General features: G+C 36.9%; 1 protein-coding gene across 1 annotated transcript in view; it reads right to left on the bottom strand.

The window, feature by feature from the left end:
• CPSF3 (cleavage and polyadenylation specific factor 3) overlaps window positions 1–16,203 on the bottom strand; it is a 42,175-nt gene that overhangs the window by 10,152 nt on the left and 15,820 nt on the right. The window contains exons 8-14 of the mRNA XM_082642052.1: window positions 14,932–15,107; window positions 13,761–13,919; window positions 12,669–12,815; window positions 10,025–10,177; window positions 4,244–4,352; window positions 2,992–3,090; window positions 1,370–1,464 (exon numbers count right to left, since the gene is read on the bottom strand). Of these exons, the coding sequence (XP_082498178.1) occupies window positions 1,370–1,464; window positions 2,992–3,090; window positions 4,244–4,352; window positions 10,025–10,177; window positions 12,669–12,815; window positions 13,761–13,919; window positions 14,932–15,107 (938 nt within the window). The remainder of the gene's footprint in view (window positions 1–1,369; window positions 1,465–2,991; window positions 3,091–4,243; window positions 4,353–10,024; window positions 10,178–12,668; window positions 12,816–13,760; window positions 13,920–14,931; window positions 15,108–16,203) is intronic.

Here is a 16,203-nt window from a genome sequence, read left to right as displayed (position 1 = left end):
TTAAACAACACTAAAATGCACGGAGCATGTCCTTTGTGGCAACTGCCTTATATGCATCATCTCATTGAACTCTCACATCATCATAAAGGAGTAAACTGACTCAAAAGTAACTTGCGCAAGATAACATAAGCAGTAATTAATTGCTGGTTCTGTGACTCAAACTCAAATTCCTAGTCACTATATTTTAGTAGCATAGACAGTAATATTTTTAAAGATTTACTTTTGTTTCTCACATAAAGCCTAAGATCCCCTGACACTGTGCCATGTGCCCGCTGCTCTAAGAAAGTTTTCCATGTCTACCAGTTTAGGGTGAGACCAGATGAATTACTTCAGGAATGAGTAACCCCCTTCTTTTAATTCTCTCTCCAAAGAGTACTTTTACGAGCAACACGAGTCACTTGAAAAACTTCCTCTAAGATCTTCTTTGATCTGTTAATTCTAGGGAATAAAAAATGCATTCTCTAATTGTATTTGGTAGCAAGAACCAAACTAATGTCTCTAACAACTTTTCCCCTTTCACAGATAACACTTTATATATTATTATATGTAACTTTATGTTATAGATAACTATTCCTCTTGATAATTTCTCCAGTTACCTTTAGCCTTATAAATCAAATTCAGACTTAAATCAGTGAACTGCAGTGGAACCAGAGCTGACAGATCTTTCTCTGTTTAAAAAAATAATATGTATGACAGAATAGCTGACCATATAACTGGGAAATTTACATTCAACCTTGAGGCAGAGTAACAAAGTATCTCTCTGTATCATTCCGTTCCAGGATTCACTTTGAAAGTCCTTCTTTAAACTTAACTGATGCTAATCTATTAAAATCAACCATCAAAGTCATTTGGTGTCTGGGTTCTAAATTCTAAGCAGTATGGATTTAAAATTCTAACAGTGGCAACCACATTTACCTAAATTAATGATTTCTAGCCTTAGTGGATTTGGGTCATTTTAATATTGCTTATTTGAATCTTCAGAATTCCACTCTCTTAAGAAGTGTTGCATGACAAGTTTGTTTGCTTTAAAGTAACAGAATTATATTTTTATCTTGATAATTTTAAGACCTTTTGATATAACTGAAGACACCTGTGGTACCACAAAATCTGTTAAGACTCACTCAGATGAAAGACCTCTGCTCATTTCACATACTAAATATTGTCTTAATTTATTATTAGTTTCTATGCTACTGTAACTATATAGAAAATGCTTAGTTATGTTATATCTAATGTTGATCTTGGAAAGAAAAATATATACATATATATTTTCCAAAAATTTTTTTCCTGATTGGGAAGAACCCAATTTTCTCTACATTTACATGTGAACTCAAAACTTTTTTCCCCTCCTTGTTTAGGTAAATGATCTTACTTCTAATACCACCATTCCTGGTTCCTGTATTACAGTAATATTTTTGAACACTTTCAAAGCGGGTTTTTCTTGAATTTCTAATTCTTCTACATCACCTGAAAAAAAGAAGTTGTAAGATGTATATAATTTTTTGGGTGGGTGGCAATATAAGGGGGGGAGTGGGAGGTACAAACTACTAGGTGTAAGGCTAAGGATGTACTGTACAACACAGGGAATACAGCCAATATTTTGTGACAACTGTAAATGGAAAGTAACCTTTCAAAATTGTATATAAATAAAAAAACTTTGAGAAAGCCAGCATAAAAAATTTTTTAAATAATCTTCTAGAATATAATTATTCATTTGTTTATAGAGATAGCTGAAATAAGGTGATACACAATGAAAAAAATTTAATAACTTGTGTGTAGGCAGATTTTAAGTGGCAAAGTTGTTTTTTTTTTTTTGTGTGGTACATGGGCCTCTCACTGTTGTGGCCTCTCCCGTTGCGGAGCACAGGCTCCGGACGCTCAGGCTCAGCGGCCATGGCTCACGGGCCCAGCCGCTCCACGGCATGTGGGATCTTCCCAGACAGGGACACGAACCCGTGTCCCCTGCATTGGCAGGCGGACTCTCAACCACTGCACCACCAGGGAAGCCCAAGTAGCGAAGTTTTATATTAATTGCTTATAGCAACTAAAAGATCTCAACATGTATTATAAATATTCATATAACTAGATAAGATTTACCTTGGACATTAAACATCTTATCAGTTGCAAACTTTGGTCACTGTCAAACACCTATGTTTGTACAAGGGATTTAGTGACCAACATCTTAAAATTTAACACGAACCTCATCAACTACGTCACTTCTACCGTCTGTCTTCATGAGGTTAAAGGTTCTACAGGGAAATTCCATTGTCTAAGACAAGGCTTTTCTGGTCTTCCCAGTAGTAACTTCTTAGTTAAGGATTAATTCAGATGTATTTTATTAACTTCTTGTGTTATAACCTATAATTCTAACATGAGGTCTGAAGTAAAAAAAGATATATTCTACTGGTTTATTTTATGGCAGTACTTCACTGTATGAATTACAAAGAGCATATTCATAGAAAGCGTAACTCTGATCTGAAGTGTTCCTGCTTATCAGAGCGCCCACGCCTTTTACCTTAACTCTTCACCTCTCATGATGTTAATACACAAAAATCTCTAATTCAAAATGGTCTAATATAAACAGAATAGGTTTACTTTTTACTGGCCTTTGGCCAGGGGTCATGCACTCTTATATAACTTGCTGTAAAGGTTTGTACTGATGGAACCAGAAAAATTATTTTCACTGAACAAAGAAATTATGATAAAATCTAGGTGTAGTAGCTAAAGTAGATTTTAAACACAAGAAGCAAAGACTACTGACAATTTTAGAATTTTAAGTGCATCATAATAAGAGGTATTATGAGATTTAAAAATTGCTTATCAGTGTATTTTCAAATTTTTCACCTAAAGGTGGTAGTAACATGACCAAGTAAAGTACAAAGAAAATTTGTGCAATTCTGACATAAATACCAAAATTAACATCCTTTCCTAGATATATAATTATCTTACTCAAAACTAGAAAACAGTTAAGTGAATGTCAATAAATATACACACCTGTCAATTTCTGTAGCTGGTAATAAAGCAAATTAAAAGGACCAGTATATGGAATGGCTTGGGTCTGCTTTACAGTGCTCATGGCCAAGTCAGTATAATCTGGAGAGGAAATTCGAATAAATATACTTTAGGAAACAATACTAGTCTCACAAAATACAATTTGCAAACACATACCAGGAGTAAAGAAAAGAGAAGTAAAAGCACAGTATGTGAGAACATGTTTGTCAAGCTAACCAAGTGCTCCACAGTTGGTTCCCATCCGACACTCCTCCCCACCCCTACCCTGGCCAACAGTTAACTTGTGCTTCAGCCATAAGAAGGCACTCTCATTCTCCAAGACACATCTGGTCCCTAACATCTCAAAGCCAGTAAGCCAGCTGTCCTCTGCCATCTCTTCTGGTTAGCTATCCTTCACCACCTGGCATGAGAGCTACCTGGTATGCAATGCTTTTCCCAACCCTTCTAGGACCATTCTCTCCTTACATGTTATCCTGCGCTTCTGTATGTCCCAGGAAAATACTGTGATTAGCTCTTCACAGGATGGTTTCTCTCAACAGACAGTTTTTCAAGGGCTGGGACTGTGCTTCTTAGTACCTCTCTAGTCCTCCAGCACCTAGCACAGTGCCTGGCATACAGTAAGACCTCAACAACTGTTAATGGAAGAAGTTATATTCTACTGTGTGATAGTCTGAAAGCTGACAGTTGGCTTATCTCACAGTTGAACACCTGAACACTGCTGCTATTTCTTATTCCTTGATAAAGCACTTTTAATTTATTAGTGCCATATAAATAAAATTGAGCACAGTTATCTACTTAAAGATAATATCGTAGTTACTGCAAAAGTAATGACAGCTTAGCATTTACACGTGCATAAAACACAAGGCCCAGCAAACAACTTAACACTACAGGTCATAAAAATCAAAAAGCTTGTGTGGGGAGTCCAAAATTACTTCAGGAAATAAAAGCAGTAGTCCATGGTGAAAGGTAGAAGACAGGCTTCAGAAGGCAGTAGTCAATCTGTCTTACAGGGGAACTTATGTTTCCAATTAAGAAAAAAGTTATTTAAATATTGTAATAGTTCAAGGAAGATTTTTTTTTTTCAAATAAAGCTAACTAGATTATTAAGTTTCAACTATTTATACTTTGTTATTTGGCTGTTACTTAAGATTTGGCCACTGGGTAAGAGAAGTTTCTGAACATTTTCTTTAAATGCTAAAATCAAATTACATTTGACATTTAATAGTATACTTACTAGAGAGGTCACAAGGAGAAAGTATGTGATAATTAAAGTTTCTTTTAACAAGTATTCCTGAGACCCGCTGGCCCTGTTCTGGTTTTTTGTCTGCTAAAAAGCCCATGACCTATTAAAAAGGAAAAAAAAAAACAACAATGTGAAGAGAACAGAATCTTGTAAAACGAAATTAATTATTCAGGGACCCAATCATAATGATGACCATTTGAACCATGAAAACAACCCATGAATCTAAACATGAAAAGTATAAAATGTTATATACCTCTACAACCAGGGCAGTAACAAGGTTACCAAGAGACCAAAGGCAAGACTCACGGGTGCAGATCTGGCAAGAATGGTTAGGTTCCGTCAGTTCCAATCAGCTCAGCAACCAAGTAAACCTACTGGGTGCTGGGGCTTAAAAAAGCTCTCAACAGAGACAGCATGGTGGGAAGGACAGCAACCGAGGGCCAGACGTGTGTGGCTCCCTCAGGCTGGCTCTCAACCCTGTACATGGAGGAGCCCCAAAATACAAAGATGCACGGCCATGCCAGATCCAAAAAGCAGCAGCATTGTTGGCATTATTTTCTCCTTAAATGCTGGTGACCTAAGGAGGCTGATTTCGGTGCAGTGACATCCCGGATGCTGATGAGGTGTCTGCCGGGAGAACCAAGTACCTTGGAGAACAAGACTGAGTGGTACTTCTGGCTTCACCCTCTGCTGCCAGCCTAGGTTTCTTTCTTTATTCAGCTGTGTGCTAGTTCCCAACATGCTGATTTCTTACCACGCACACAACTGCTTGGCCTGACAATTCTCGACGGTAAACTGCATGGGTTTTTTGATAGTTTTTGCGGATCTGATTTCTTTACCTCCTTCTTAGTTTCTGTTTTACATGCCTGAGGATGGCTGCCATAAATCTGACTTCTCCCGAAGTAAGGTTATTACACTTGAGGGAAAAAAATAACTAAAGCTAATGATTTTAAATAAAATTATGGCTAAAATAACAGAACAACACTCTAATACAAAACTACATTTGGGGTAACAGATATTGACAACAGTTTCTCTATGCCTGTATAAAGTTAAATATAAAAATGACACATATACCTAAAGTGTGTTTTCAGTTCTAGAGTCAAAAAAAATTTTTTTACAGCAAAAGCAGTTCTAAGAGGGAAGTTCATAGCAATTTAAGCTCACCTCAAGAAACAAGAAAAATCTCAAATAAACAATCTAACCTTACACCTAAAGAAACTAGACACAGAAAACCCAAAGTTAGTAGAAGGAAAGAAATCATAAAGATCAGAGCAAAAATAAATGAAATAGAAACAAAGAAAACAACAGCCAAGATAAATAGAACTAAAAGCTGGTTCTTACATAAACAAAATTGATAAACCTTTAGCCAGACTCATCAAGAAAAATAGGGAGAGGACTCAAATCAATAAAATTAGAAATGTAAAAGGAGAGATTACAACTGACACTGCAGAAATATAAAAGATCATAAGAGACTAATACAAGCAACTATAGGCCAATAAAATGGACAACCTGGAAGAAATAGACAAATTCTTGGAAAAGTACAACCTTCCAGGATTGAACCAGGAAGAATTAGAAAATATAAATAGACCAGTCACAGGTAATGAAACTGAAACTATAATTTAAAATCTTCCAACAACAAAAAGTGCAGGACTAGATGGCTTCACAGGCGAATTCTATCAAACATTTAGAGAAGAGTTAACACCTATCCTTCTCAAACTCTTCCAAAAAATTGCGGAGGGAGGAACACCTCCAAACTCATTCTGAGAGGCCACTATCACCCTGATACCAAAACCAGACAAAGATATCACAAAAAAAGAAAATGACAGGCCAATATCACTGATGAACATAGACACAAAAATCCTCAACAAACTACTAGCAAACAGAATCCAACAACACACTAAAAGGATCATACACCATGATCAAGTGGGATTTATCCCTGGAATGCAAGGATTCTTCAATATACGCAAAACAATCAATGTGATACACCATGGTAACAAATTGAAGGAGAAAAACCATATGATCATCTCAACAGATGCACAAAAAGCTTTTGACAAAATTCAACACCCATTTATAATAAAAAACTCTCCAGAAAGTGTGCAAAGAGGGAACCTACCTCAACATAATAAAAGCCATATATGACAAACCCACAGCAAACATCGTTCTCAATGGTGAAAAACTGAAAACATTTCCTCTAGATCAGGAACAAGACAAGGATGTCCACTCTCGCCACTATTATTCAACATAGTATTGGAAGTCCTAGCCACAGCAATCAGAGAAGAAAAAGAAATAAAAGGAATCCAAATTGGAAAAGAAGAAGTAAAACTGTCACCGTTTGCCGAAGACACGATATTATACATAGAAAGTCCTAAAGATACCACCAGAAAACTACTAGAACTAATCAAGGAATTTGGTAAGGTGGCAGGATACAAAATTAATGCACAGAAATCTCTTGCATTCCTATACACTAACAACAAAAGATCAGAAAGAGAAATTAAGGAAACAATCCCATTTACCATCACAACAGAAAGAATAAAATACCTGGGAATAAAGCTACCTAAGGACGCAAAAGACCTGTACTCAGAAAACTATAAAACACTGATGAAAGAAATCAAAGAGAATATAAACAGATGGAGAGATATACCATGCTCCTGGATTGGAAAAATTAATATTGTGAAAATGACTATATTACCCAAAGCAATCTACAGGTTCAATGCAATCCCTATCAAATTACCAATGGCATTTTTCATAGAACTAGAACAAGAAATTTTACAATTTGTATGGAAACACAAAAGATCCCAAATAGCCAAAGCAATCTTAAGAAAGAAAAATGGAGCTGGAGGAATCAGGCTCCCTGACTTCAGACTATACAACAAAGCTACAGTAATCAAGACAGCATGGTACTGGCACAAAAACAGAAATATAGATCTATGGAACAGGATACAAAGCCCAGAGATAAACCCACGCATATATGGTTGCCTTATCTTTGACAAAGGAGGCAAGAATATACAATGGAGAAAAGACAGTCTCTTCAATAAGTGGTGCTGGGAAAAATGGACAGCTACATGTAAAAGAATGAAATTAGAACACACCCTAATTCCATACACAAAAATAAATTCAAAATGGATTAAAGACCTAAGGCCAGGCACTATAAAACTCTTAGAGAAAAACATAGGCAGAACACTCTATGACATAAATCATAGCAAGATCCTTTTTGACCCACCTCCTAGAGTAAAGGAAATAAAAGCAAAAATAAACAAATGGGACCTAATGAAACTTAAAAGCTTTTGCACAGCAAAGGAAACCATAAACAAGATGAAAAGACAACCCTCAGAATGGGAAAAATATCTGCAACAAAGCAACTGACAAAGGATTAATCTCCAAAATATACAAGCACTTCATGCGCCTCAATATCACAAAAACAAACAACCCAATCCAAAAATGGGCAGAAGACCTAAATAGACATTTCTCCAAAGAAGATATACAGACGGCCAACGAATACATGAAAAGATGCTCAACATCCTAATCATTAGAGAAATGCAAATCAAAACCACAATGAGGTATCACCTCACACTGGTCCAAATGGCCATCATCAAAAAATCTAGAAACAATAAATGCTGGAGAGGGTGTGGAGAAAAGGGAACCCTCCTGCACTGTTGGTGGGAATGTGAATTGGTACAGCCACTATGGAGAACAGTATGGAGGTACCTTAAAAAAATAAAAACAGAACTACCATATGACCCAGCAATCCCACTATTGGACATATACCCTGAGAAAACCATAATTCAAAAACATATACGTACCACAATGTTCATTGCAGCACTATTTACAATAGCCAGGACATGGAAGCAACCTAAGTGTCCATTGACAGATGAATGGATAAGGAAGATGTGGCACATATATACAATGGAATATTACTCAGGCATAAAAAGGAAAGAAACTGAATTATTTGTAGTGAGGTAGATGGACCTAGAATCTGTCATACAGAGTGAAGTAAGTCAGAAAGAGAAAAACAAACACCATATGCTAATGCATATATATGGCATTTTAAAAAGGGGCACTGATGAACCTAGTGGCAGGGCAGGAATAAAGACAAAGATGTAGAGAACGGACTTGAGACAATGGGGCGGGGGAAGGGGAAGCTGGGATTAAGTGAGAGGGTAGCATTGACATAGATACACTACCAAATGTATAATACATAGCTAGTTGGAAGCAGCCACATAGCACAGGGAGATCAGCTGGGTGCTTTGTGATCACCTAGAGGTGTGGGATAGGGAGGGTGGGAGGGAGACGCAGGAGGGAGGGGATATGGGGATATATGTATACATATAGTTGATTCACTTTGTTATACAGCAGAAACTAACACAACGTTGTAAAGCATTTATACGCCAATAAAGATGTGAAAAAAAATTTTTTTTAATGCTGTACACTGTATTTCTTGAGGATTTATAATGCACAATGGCCTAATAAAAACTCTGAAAAGTCTCGCTATAAACTCAGCTTAATTTTGTTCAACTCGGCTTCTCCTCAATTGACCGAAAAACTTTCTTTTTCTCCCCACACTGCAACCCAGTAGAGTTTGGGAAGTACCATTCTAGATTCCCAACTGTAAATGTTCTTATACCTATAGAATATATTTTTCTACAGGTATAAGATCTCTTCCATTAAACTGGCCCCTGGAAAGTTTTGTGAACAGTAAGATTCAGGTGTAAATACAACCATTTGCTCTTCTTGGGCAAGAAGAGCCTCACATCCTAATTTTTGCAAATTTTCCTCAAATTCAACTGCAAGAAATGATATTCATCCATTAGCTTCCTCATATTTGGCTCATTATGTACTAAAAGAATTCTGTAAAGTTGCTCATTAACACGTTTGATATTTAAAACTTCAGACAGGACTTCCCTGGTGGTCCAGTGGTTAAGAATCTGCCTTTCAATGCAGGGGACGCGGTTTGATCCCTGGTAGGGGAACTAAGATCCCACATGCTGCAGGACAACTAACCCTGTGTGCCGCAACTACTGAGCCTGTGCACCACAACTAGAGAGAAGCCCGTGCGCCACAACAAAGAGCCCGCGTGCCGCAACTAAGACCCAACGTAGCCAAATACATATTTAAAAAATAATAAATAAATAAAACTTCAGACAGATAATTTAAAAGTTTCCTTTCGAGGTATCTTAAAAAGATGTTTGATGAACAGGAGGTAAAAATGCAGACTTCTTATAGCATCCCTCTAAAATCCCAGGTAAGGTTTTTTTCCCATAACCATTTCTTTTTTAAATTCTGAAAACCTTGTATTTCATCATCAAATATGATTAACTCTTGAAAAGACAAATCTATAAATTCCATCATATCCACAGACATTATGTTTAGATATGGGCCTACTTTTAGATTCTGAGGGAGAATGCCAAGAGGTGGACAGAATACTGTATTGGATGTAGTGAAAAACAGTAATGGAAAAAAACAAAACAGTAATGGACATTTGTTTACTCTCTAACATGGGTATGAAAAGTAAGTGGGAATGTGGATTAAAAGCCATCAGACTGAAGATCTAATTTATCTGAAAATTTTCCATGTGAAAAACAAATTAGTGGAACCAGAAAAAGCCTAAAAGCACAAGGATCAAGGTCTTACAGCATATTGAGTAAACTGACAGAAATCATCGTTGAGCACATTATTTGATTAATTAAAAGCTGGATATTCTTAAGAAGTATACATTTCCCTAAAGGGATTAGGAACTATTTGGAATGGACAGGATTAAAAACCATAACCTTTTACCTTGGCTAGTTTTTCCCCCCTGAAGTTCAAGGTCACTGCTTCTGTATTCCGAGGATTATGAACCTCTATGTGAACTTCATCATTATCTTCATATTCTCGAATCAGGGCTGCTTTCAATCTGGCCATTTCGTTTTGTTCTCCATGGACTAAAATCTACAAAGTGTAAATTGTAAAAGAGCACAGGGAAGCATCCTTAGTTCAGATTAACGATGGCTGTTATCTGAATTAGTTAATTATATGAAATGGAGATATACTTGAAGTTATTAAACTTTACTACTTTTAAGGATCTCCAGTCAATCAAACTTGTGTGACGTTTTCATTCTATTTGGCTTTAAAAGATCCTTAAGTGGAACTATTTCAAGAGAGAGTAAAGAAACTTCTTTTCTGTTCCAGTTTTTGCCACTATCGAGATACACAACTTTGTGAAAGCCGTACTTTTTCTAGGCTTCTGCGCTCACACTAGAAACGGGCTGGACAAGGTGACTTCTGTAGTCTCTACCAGCTTTAAATGCATATGGTTCTTGTACGCAACTACTGCTACTCCTACTATCTCAGAAAACGCCCACGGTTTTCTTTAGGTTTCTTAATATAAGACTAACAAAATAAGCTTTTTATGTGAAAAAAATGACTTCTGATACTCTGTTAAAGTAATATCATATAAAATATTCCAGAACCAAATGAAACCATATTTTAGAGAGGTGTTTACAAACGACTGCATTAGCTACCAGTCTTTCTAATTCACTTTCATAACTTATTTTTTACAAGACAGATCATTCTTAACCTACAGACTACTGGTAGATGATTTCCTGCCTGGACTGACAGAAGCTTGTCCAGTGTCACCACCAGGCAGAGGCATATGGCCTAGAGATGATGAGCCCCAGCTCTGGGGCCTGGCTGCTGTAACACAAATCTTGGCGTTGCCACTTACTAGCTGGGTAACTCTAGGCAAGTTATTTAACGTCTCTGTTTTCTCATCTACAAAACAGCTGTTGGTTGTGAGGAGTAAGCGACTTGATACATGTAAAACACCAGTACGGTGCCTGGCGCACAGTAAAAACTGGATAAATGCTAGCTATTATTTACCACTACCACCAACACTACTATTATTTCATCATGTGGACAGACTTGCTGACTTGGTTATTGGAGGAAGGTAAGCATCAAATTCAATCCAGGAATTTAAACTGACGGCAGAGACAGAGTCTGGAGAGCAACAGAATGGGACTGAGGATGAGGTGGTGATTCCAGAGAGAAAGAGCAGTACAGCTTTAAAATCTGGGAGGATATCCATAAACCACACGCACCAGAAGGCACCCACGAACTGCCTACACTGTAACTAAACTTGACGTGCTATAAAGCCAAGTAGGTGAGGGATTTTCTCCACCAAAGAATCTGCTCATTAAGGGCCAATGGTAACTACCTGTGAGGACTATATGCTAGAAAAAACTAGAAAATGAACAAAAGGGCACACAAGATGCTCAGCATCATTCGTCACCAGGGAAATGAAAATCAAAACTACAAAGAGGTACTACTTCACCCTTACTGGTATGGTGACAATTTTAAAAAGGGAAAATAACAAGCTGACAAGAATATGGAGAACTGGAACCCTTGTGTATTGCTGGTGGGAACGTAAAATGGTGTAACTGCTATGGAAAACAGTTTGGTGATTCCTCAAAGAGTTTAACACAGAATTAGCCCATGATCCAGCAACTCCACTCCTAGGTATATACCCAAAAGAACTGAAAATGGACTCAAACAGACAGTCATATGCCAATGTGCATGGCAGCATTATTTACAATGGCCAAAAGGTGGAAACTACCCAAGTGTCCATCAACAGGTGAATAAACAAAATGTGGTCTATACAGACAATGGAATATTATTCAGCCATAAAAAGGAATGAAGTTTTGATACATGCTACAATCAGAAAGGGTACTTCATTGCTTCATCTGTTTTCTAGACTCGTGTTCCATAAGTGTTCCTCTAATTTAAGATACTTTTGTTTTTAGCTTAACTCTCTCCAGTCCCCCCGAAATATAACTGTTACTGTAATAATTACATAAAACTTAAAAATATAAACAAATCACATTAGTAAGGAGCTATGTAATGTATTTCACATCTAACTGCATCTTTAGCTTTTACTATTATGACTTGCCTTTCTCCTCTCTCCACATTAACAGGTATTTCCCATTTGCCAGGCACCCTATTACGTGCTTTAGATATATGTGCTCTCATCTGGTCCTCACAATAACTTTATGAGGTATTATCATCCCTATTTACACATGAGCTAAGGAGAGGTTAAGTAACTTGCCCAAGGCTACAGAGCAAGTAAGGGATGGAGCTGGGACTCAAAACAGTCACATTGCAAGCCAGGGCTCTGAAGTTATTGGGGAGGCAGCAGAAAAGAACAGAAAGAACACTGGAGCTGGTAGATCTGAGTAAGAGATGCCACGTAAAATGGAGAAGACTGAAGTGCACAGCTTGCCTAACTCAAAGGGGAGTGGTAAAGGTCAGATGCAAGTGCACGTGAAGGCACTGCTGAGAGCGCTACCGGCTGCTGTAGGGAAGGCAGTGTCTGCTCTGAGAACCAGCTGCTGCTGGGCATGGCTCTACCCGCCTTTAATGCTGAAAATCAAATTCACAGACTAACCACATGAGGCGGTTTCAAAGCACGAATAAATTCACTGGTTTGCTGGTAATCCGTGTGAGCAGAGAAAGAAATGTAATCAACTGACATTTTCAGTGGTAGCTTCTGTCCGGACATGGTAGTGATTTCTTCAGGTTCAGACATGATATGCTGTTAAAAAGCAAAGAAAAGTAAACAAAACAAAACACATAAACTCTCTAATTAGAAAAGAAAAGGTACATTTTCTACTTTTTCACCCAGCCATAAAGTCTTACACTATTTTAGGACCTTTAACACAAAAAGCATTCTAACACTATTGACGTAGCAAATATCAAATACTTCTTTTCTCGATCAAGCATTTAATCAGGAAAGTAAGCAGATTAACAAAAATTCGATATACCTGGGGTCCTCGAAGTGAAAATTATAACTTATGATTAGAAAGGTACACTTGTGTCCTGAACTATCTGCTCTAAAAAGTCACTTTCCAGGTAAGAGGATTTGTATAAAGGACAGATGTATTTCTATTCTGGAAATCTATTTTAGATACACAGCCAACACTGTCTAAGTGACTTACAGAGTAAGGTAATGTAATAAAAATGATTAAAGTAGGGAATCCTAATATATTTTAAAAAATAAAATTGAAGTTATCGATAAAAGATAAGAGAATGTGATGCAGGAATATTCATAAACTTTCTCTAAAGTTTTGCACATCAATGTCTATATACCTCAGAGTTAATATCAACCATCTTATATCAAGAGTAAGATGGGCAATCAACCCAAACACATTCTCCAGCTTTTCAAGAGAACACTTACTAGTAAACCTCTTTCTCACCAGATGAGGGTATCCATGTGTTTGTCTCAAATAGATTCCCTTCCATTTTTTCTTTCTTACTGCAACCAGATGAGTGCGTCTCCAACTTTCATGTGCCAGCCACTCACCTGAGGACCTCATTCTTCAACCATAAGAACATCTCCAGCTGCCTACTGCCATCCTCATTTTTAAAAATCAAAACCTGCACTATTTAAAGAACTGCTTCAATGGAAAAACCTGGGAGGATACTGCCACCTCTGCAGCCTTGACTAGGAAGAACACGATGGTCTCAGGCTCTGACTGACCTTGGCAAGCGTCCCTTCTACACAGTATCCCGCTATAATGACGCCATTCCTCTTATCAGTACACCAGCTTTCAAAGAGCTCTCTGGATAAGCCACTCTGCATCATGCCTGGGGAGGCCATTACAACGCTGGGACCAATGTCATCAAAATGATCCATGCTCTGAGAAAGAAAAGGGAATGGTAAAAGCATGTTAAATACCAAGGTTTGACAAAGCATTCCTTATTTGTAAAGAATACCGAAAAGTGAGGTAAAAAGGTTAATCACACGACTGGAAGGGCCTTGACAAGACTAGTAAACATTTTAAGTCTAATTTCCAAGTCCCTAAACAGTTGATTTAGGCTGGGAATGAAATGAAAACAAAATGATAAAAAGCAATTAGTTCACAATGACTTCAAAACCTTCTACAGTAGCTAAAAGACAATTAGGACCATTTTCAGTGCCTAGCAGGCAGGCAGGCAGAAAGTAAAAGGAAGAGTCAAATGGGTTTCTATCCACCCAAGAGAGAACTCTGAAAGAATTTCCAAAAGACTCACAATGGCTTTGCACACTTCATCAATACTTTGAGCTGGCCAGAAAATCTAACTAAAAAGTTTAACATTGTTTAAAGGGAAAACTTGGCTCTAATTCCTAAGCAATTAACTTAAAAAATAATACTTTATGAACAGAGCCTATTGATAACTGGAAGACCACTTATTACTTGAATTATTTGGGGTATTATGTTTATTAGGATTAGAGCATTAGTTCGAATGAAACATCTTTTAAATTAAAGGAAATCAGATTTTACTGAATGCTCTAGAAATATAAACATGAAAATTTTCATATATGGAATCTGTAGTGCTAATGAAAAAGATAATTAGGTTTGAGTAGGAACAGAAGAAATATGTAACAGATATTTTTTTCATCAGGGCTTCTTATTTCTATAGCAGAGAAATCCAAGTTATTTAGCAACAGTAAATATTGAGAACATGCAGAGACTTGGAACAAGTGGCAATATATGTTTAAGCAAAAAAGAATGCCAGTTGCTAAATTTTTGATTTCCCTCAGAAAAGTGATGCCTGCTTCAGAAAAGGTAAGACTTCAGCAAGGATTCAGCCACAGAATCAACGTCAGGCATCTCCTACTACTAACGACTTTCTTGAGTATTATCTGTCCTTTCTTCACAAGCACTCACCTTAAGGTTACTAATATGTTTGAAAACAAAGGGATTGTTGATGTTGATCTGTTTGCGGATTTTGTCATTCATGGCGTTTACATATGTCTGGTACACTGCCATACACTTCTTGGCCAAAGACGATGCATAGTATATTGGAATATCATGGAGTTCTGGGTGATTCTGCCAGTACTCATCTAGAGAGATTTGACAAGAAACAAATATTTTGTTAGGTGGTGTAAATAGTTCAAATAATAAATGACATGTACAATTAGTTTTTTAAAATTCAGACAAGAAATAAAGCACATAACTATATTTTAAAGAGGTTAAGAAAAATTAGCCTGGTCTTAACTCAAACTTATAAAACAAGAACTTTTCTTTCTTTGTTTCCTTCTGTTTTTTTTAATTGGAGTATAGTTAATTTAGAATGTTGTGTTAGTTTCTGGTGTACAGCAAAGTTCTTCAGTTATACATATATATATATATATTCTTTTCCATTCTAGTTTATCACAAGATATTGAATACAGTTCCCTATGCTATACAGTAGAACCTTGTTGTTTATCTAGTTTACATATAGTAGTTTGTATCTGCTAGTCCCGAACTCCCAAGTTATCCCTCCGCCCCACTCTTCCCCTTTGGTAACCATAAGTCTGTTTTCTGTTTGTTTCTGTTTTGGAAATAAGTTCATTTGTATATTTCAGATTCCACATATAAGTGATATCATATGATATTTGTCTTTGTCTGACTGCACTTAGTATGATAATCTCTAGGTCCATCCATGTTGCTGCAAATGGCAATATTTCATTCTTTTTTTATGGCTGTGTGTATACACTACATCTTCTTTATCCATTCATCTGTCAATGGACATTTAGGTTGCTTCCATGTCTTGCCTATTATAAATAGTGCTGCTATGAACACTGGGGCGCATGTATCTTTTAGAATTAGAGTTTTCTCCAGACATATGTCCAGAAGTGGGATTGCTGGATCATATGGTAACTCCATTTTTAGTTTTTTAAGGAACTTCCATACTGTTCTCCATAGTGGCTGCATCAATTTACATTCCCACCAACAGTGAAGCAGGGTTCCCTTTTCTCCACACTGTCTCCAGCATTTATTTGTAGACTTTTTGATGATGGCCATTCTGACCTGTGTGAGTTGATACCTCATTGTAGTTTTGATTTGCATTTCTCTAATAATTTAGCAACGTTGAGCATCTTTTCATATGCCTATTGGCCATCTGTATGTCTTCTTTGGAGAAATTATTTAGGTCCACTGCCCATTTTTTGATCGGGT

The sequence above is a fragment of the Mesoplodon mirus genome (genome assembly GCF_964341445.2).
Source record: "Mesoplodon mirus genome assembly, chromosome: 14".
NCBI classification, from domain to species: Eukaryota; Metazoa; Chordata; class Mammalia; order Artiodactyla; family Ziphiidae; genus Mesoplodon; species Mesoplodon mirus.
This window is presented reverse-complemented; position numbering and strand designations above follow the sequence as displayed.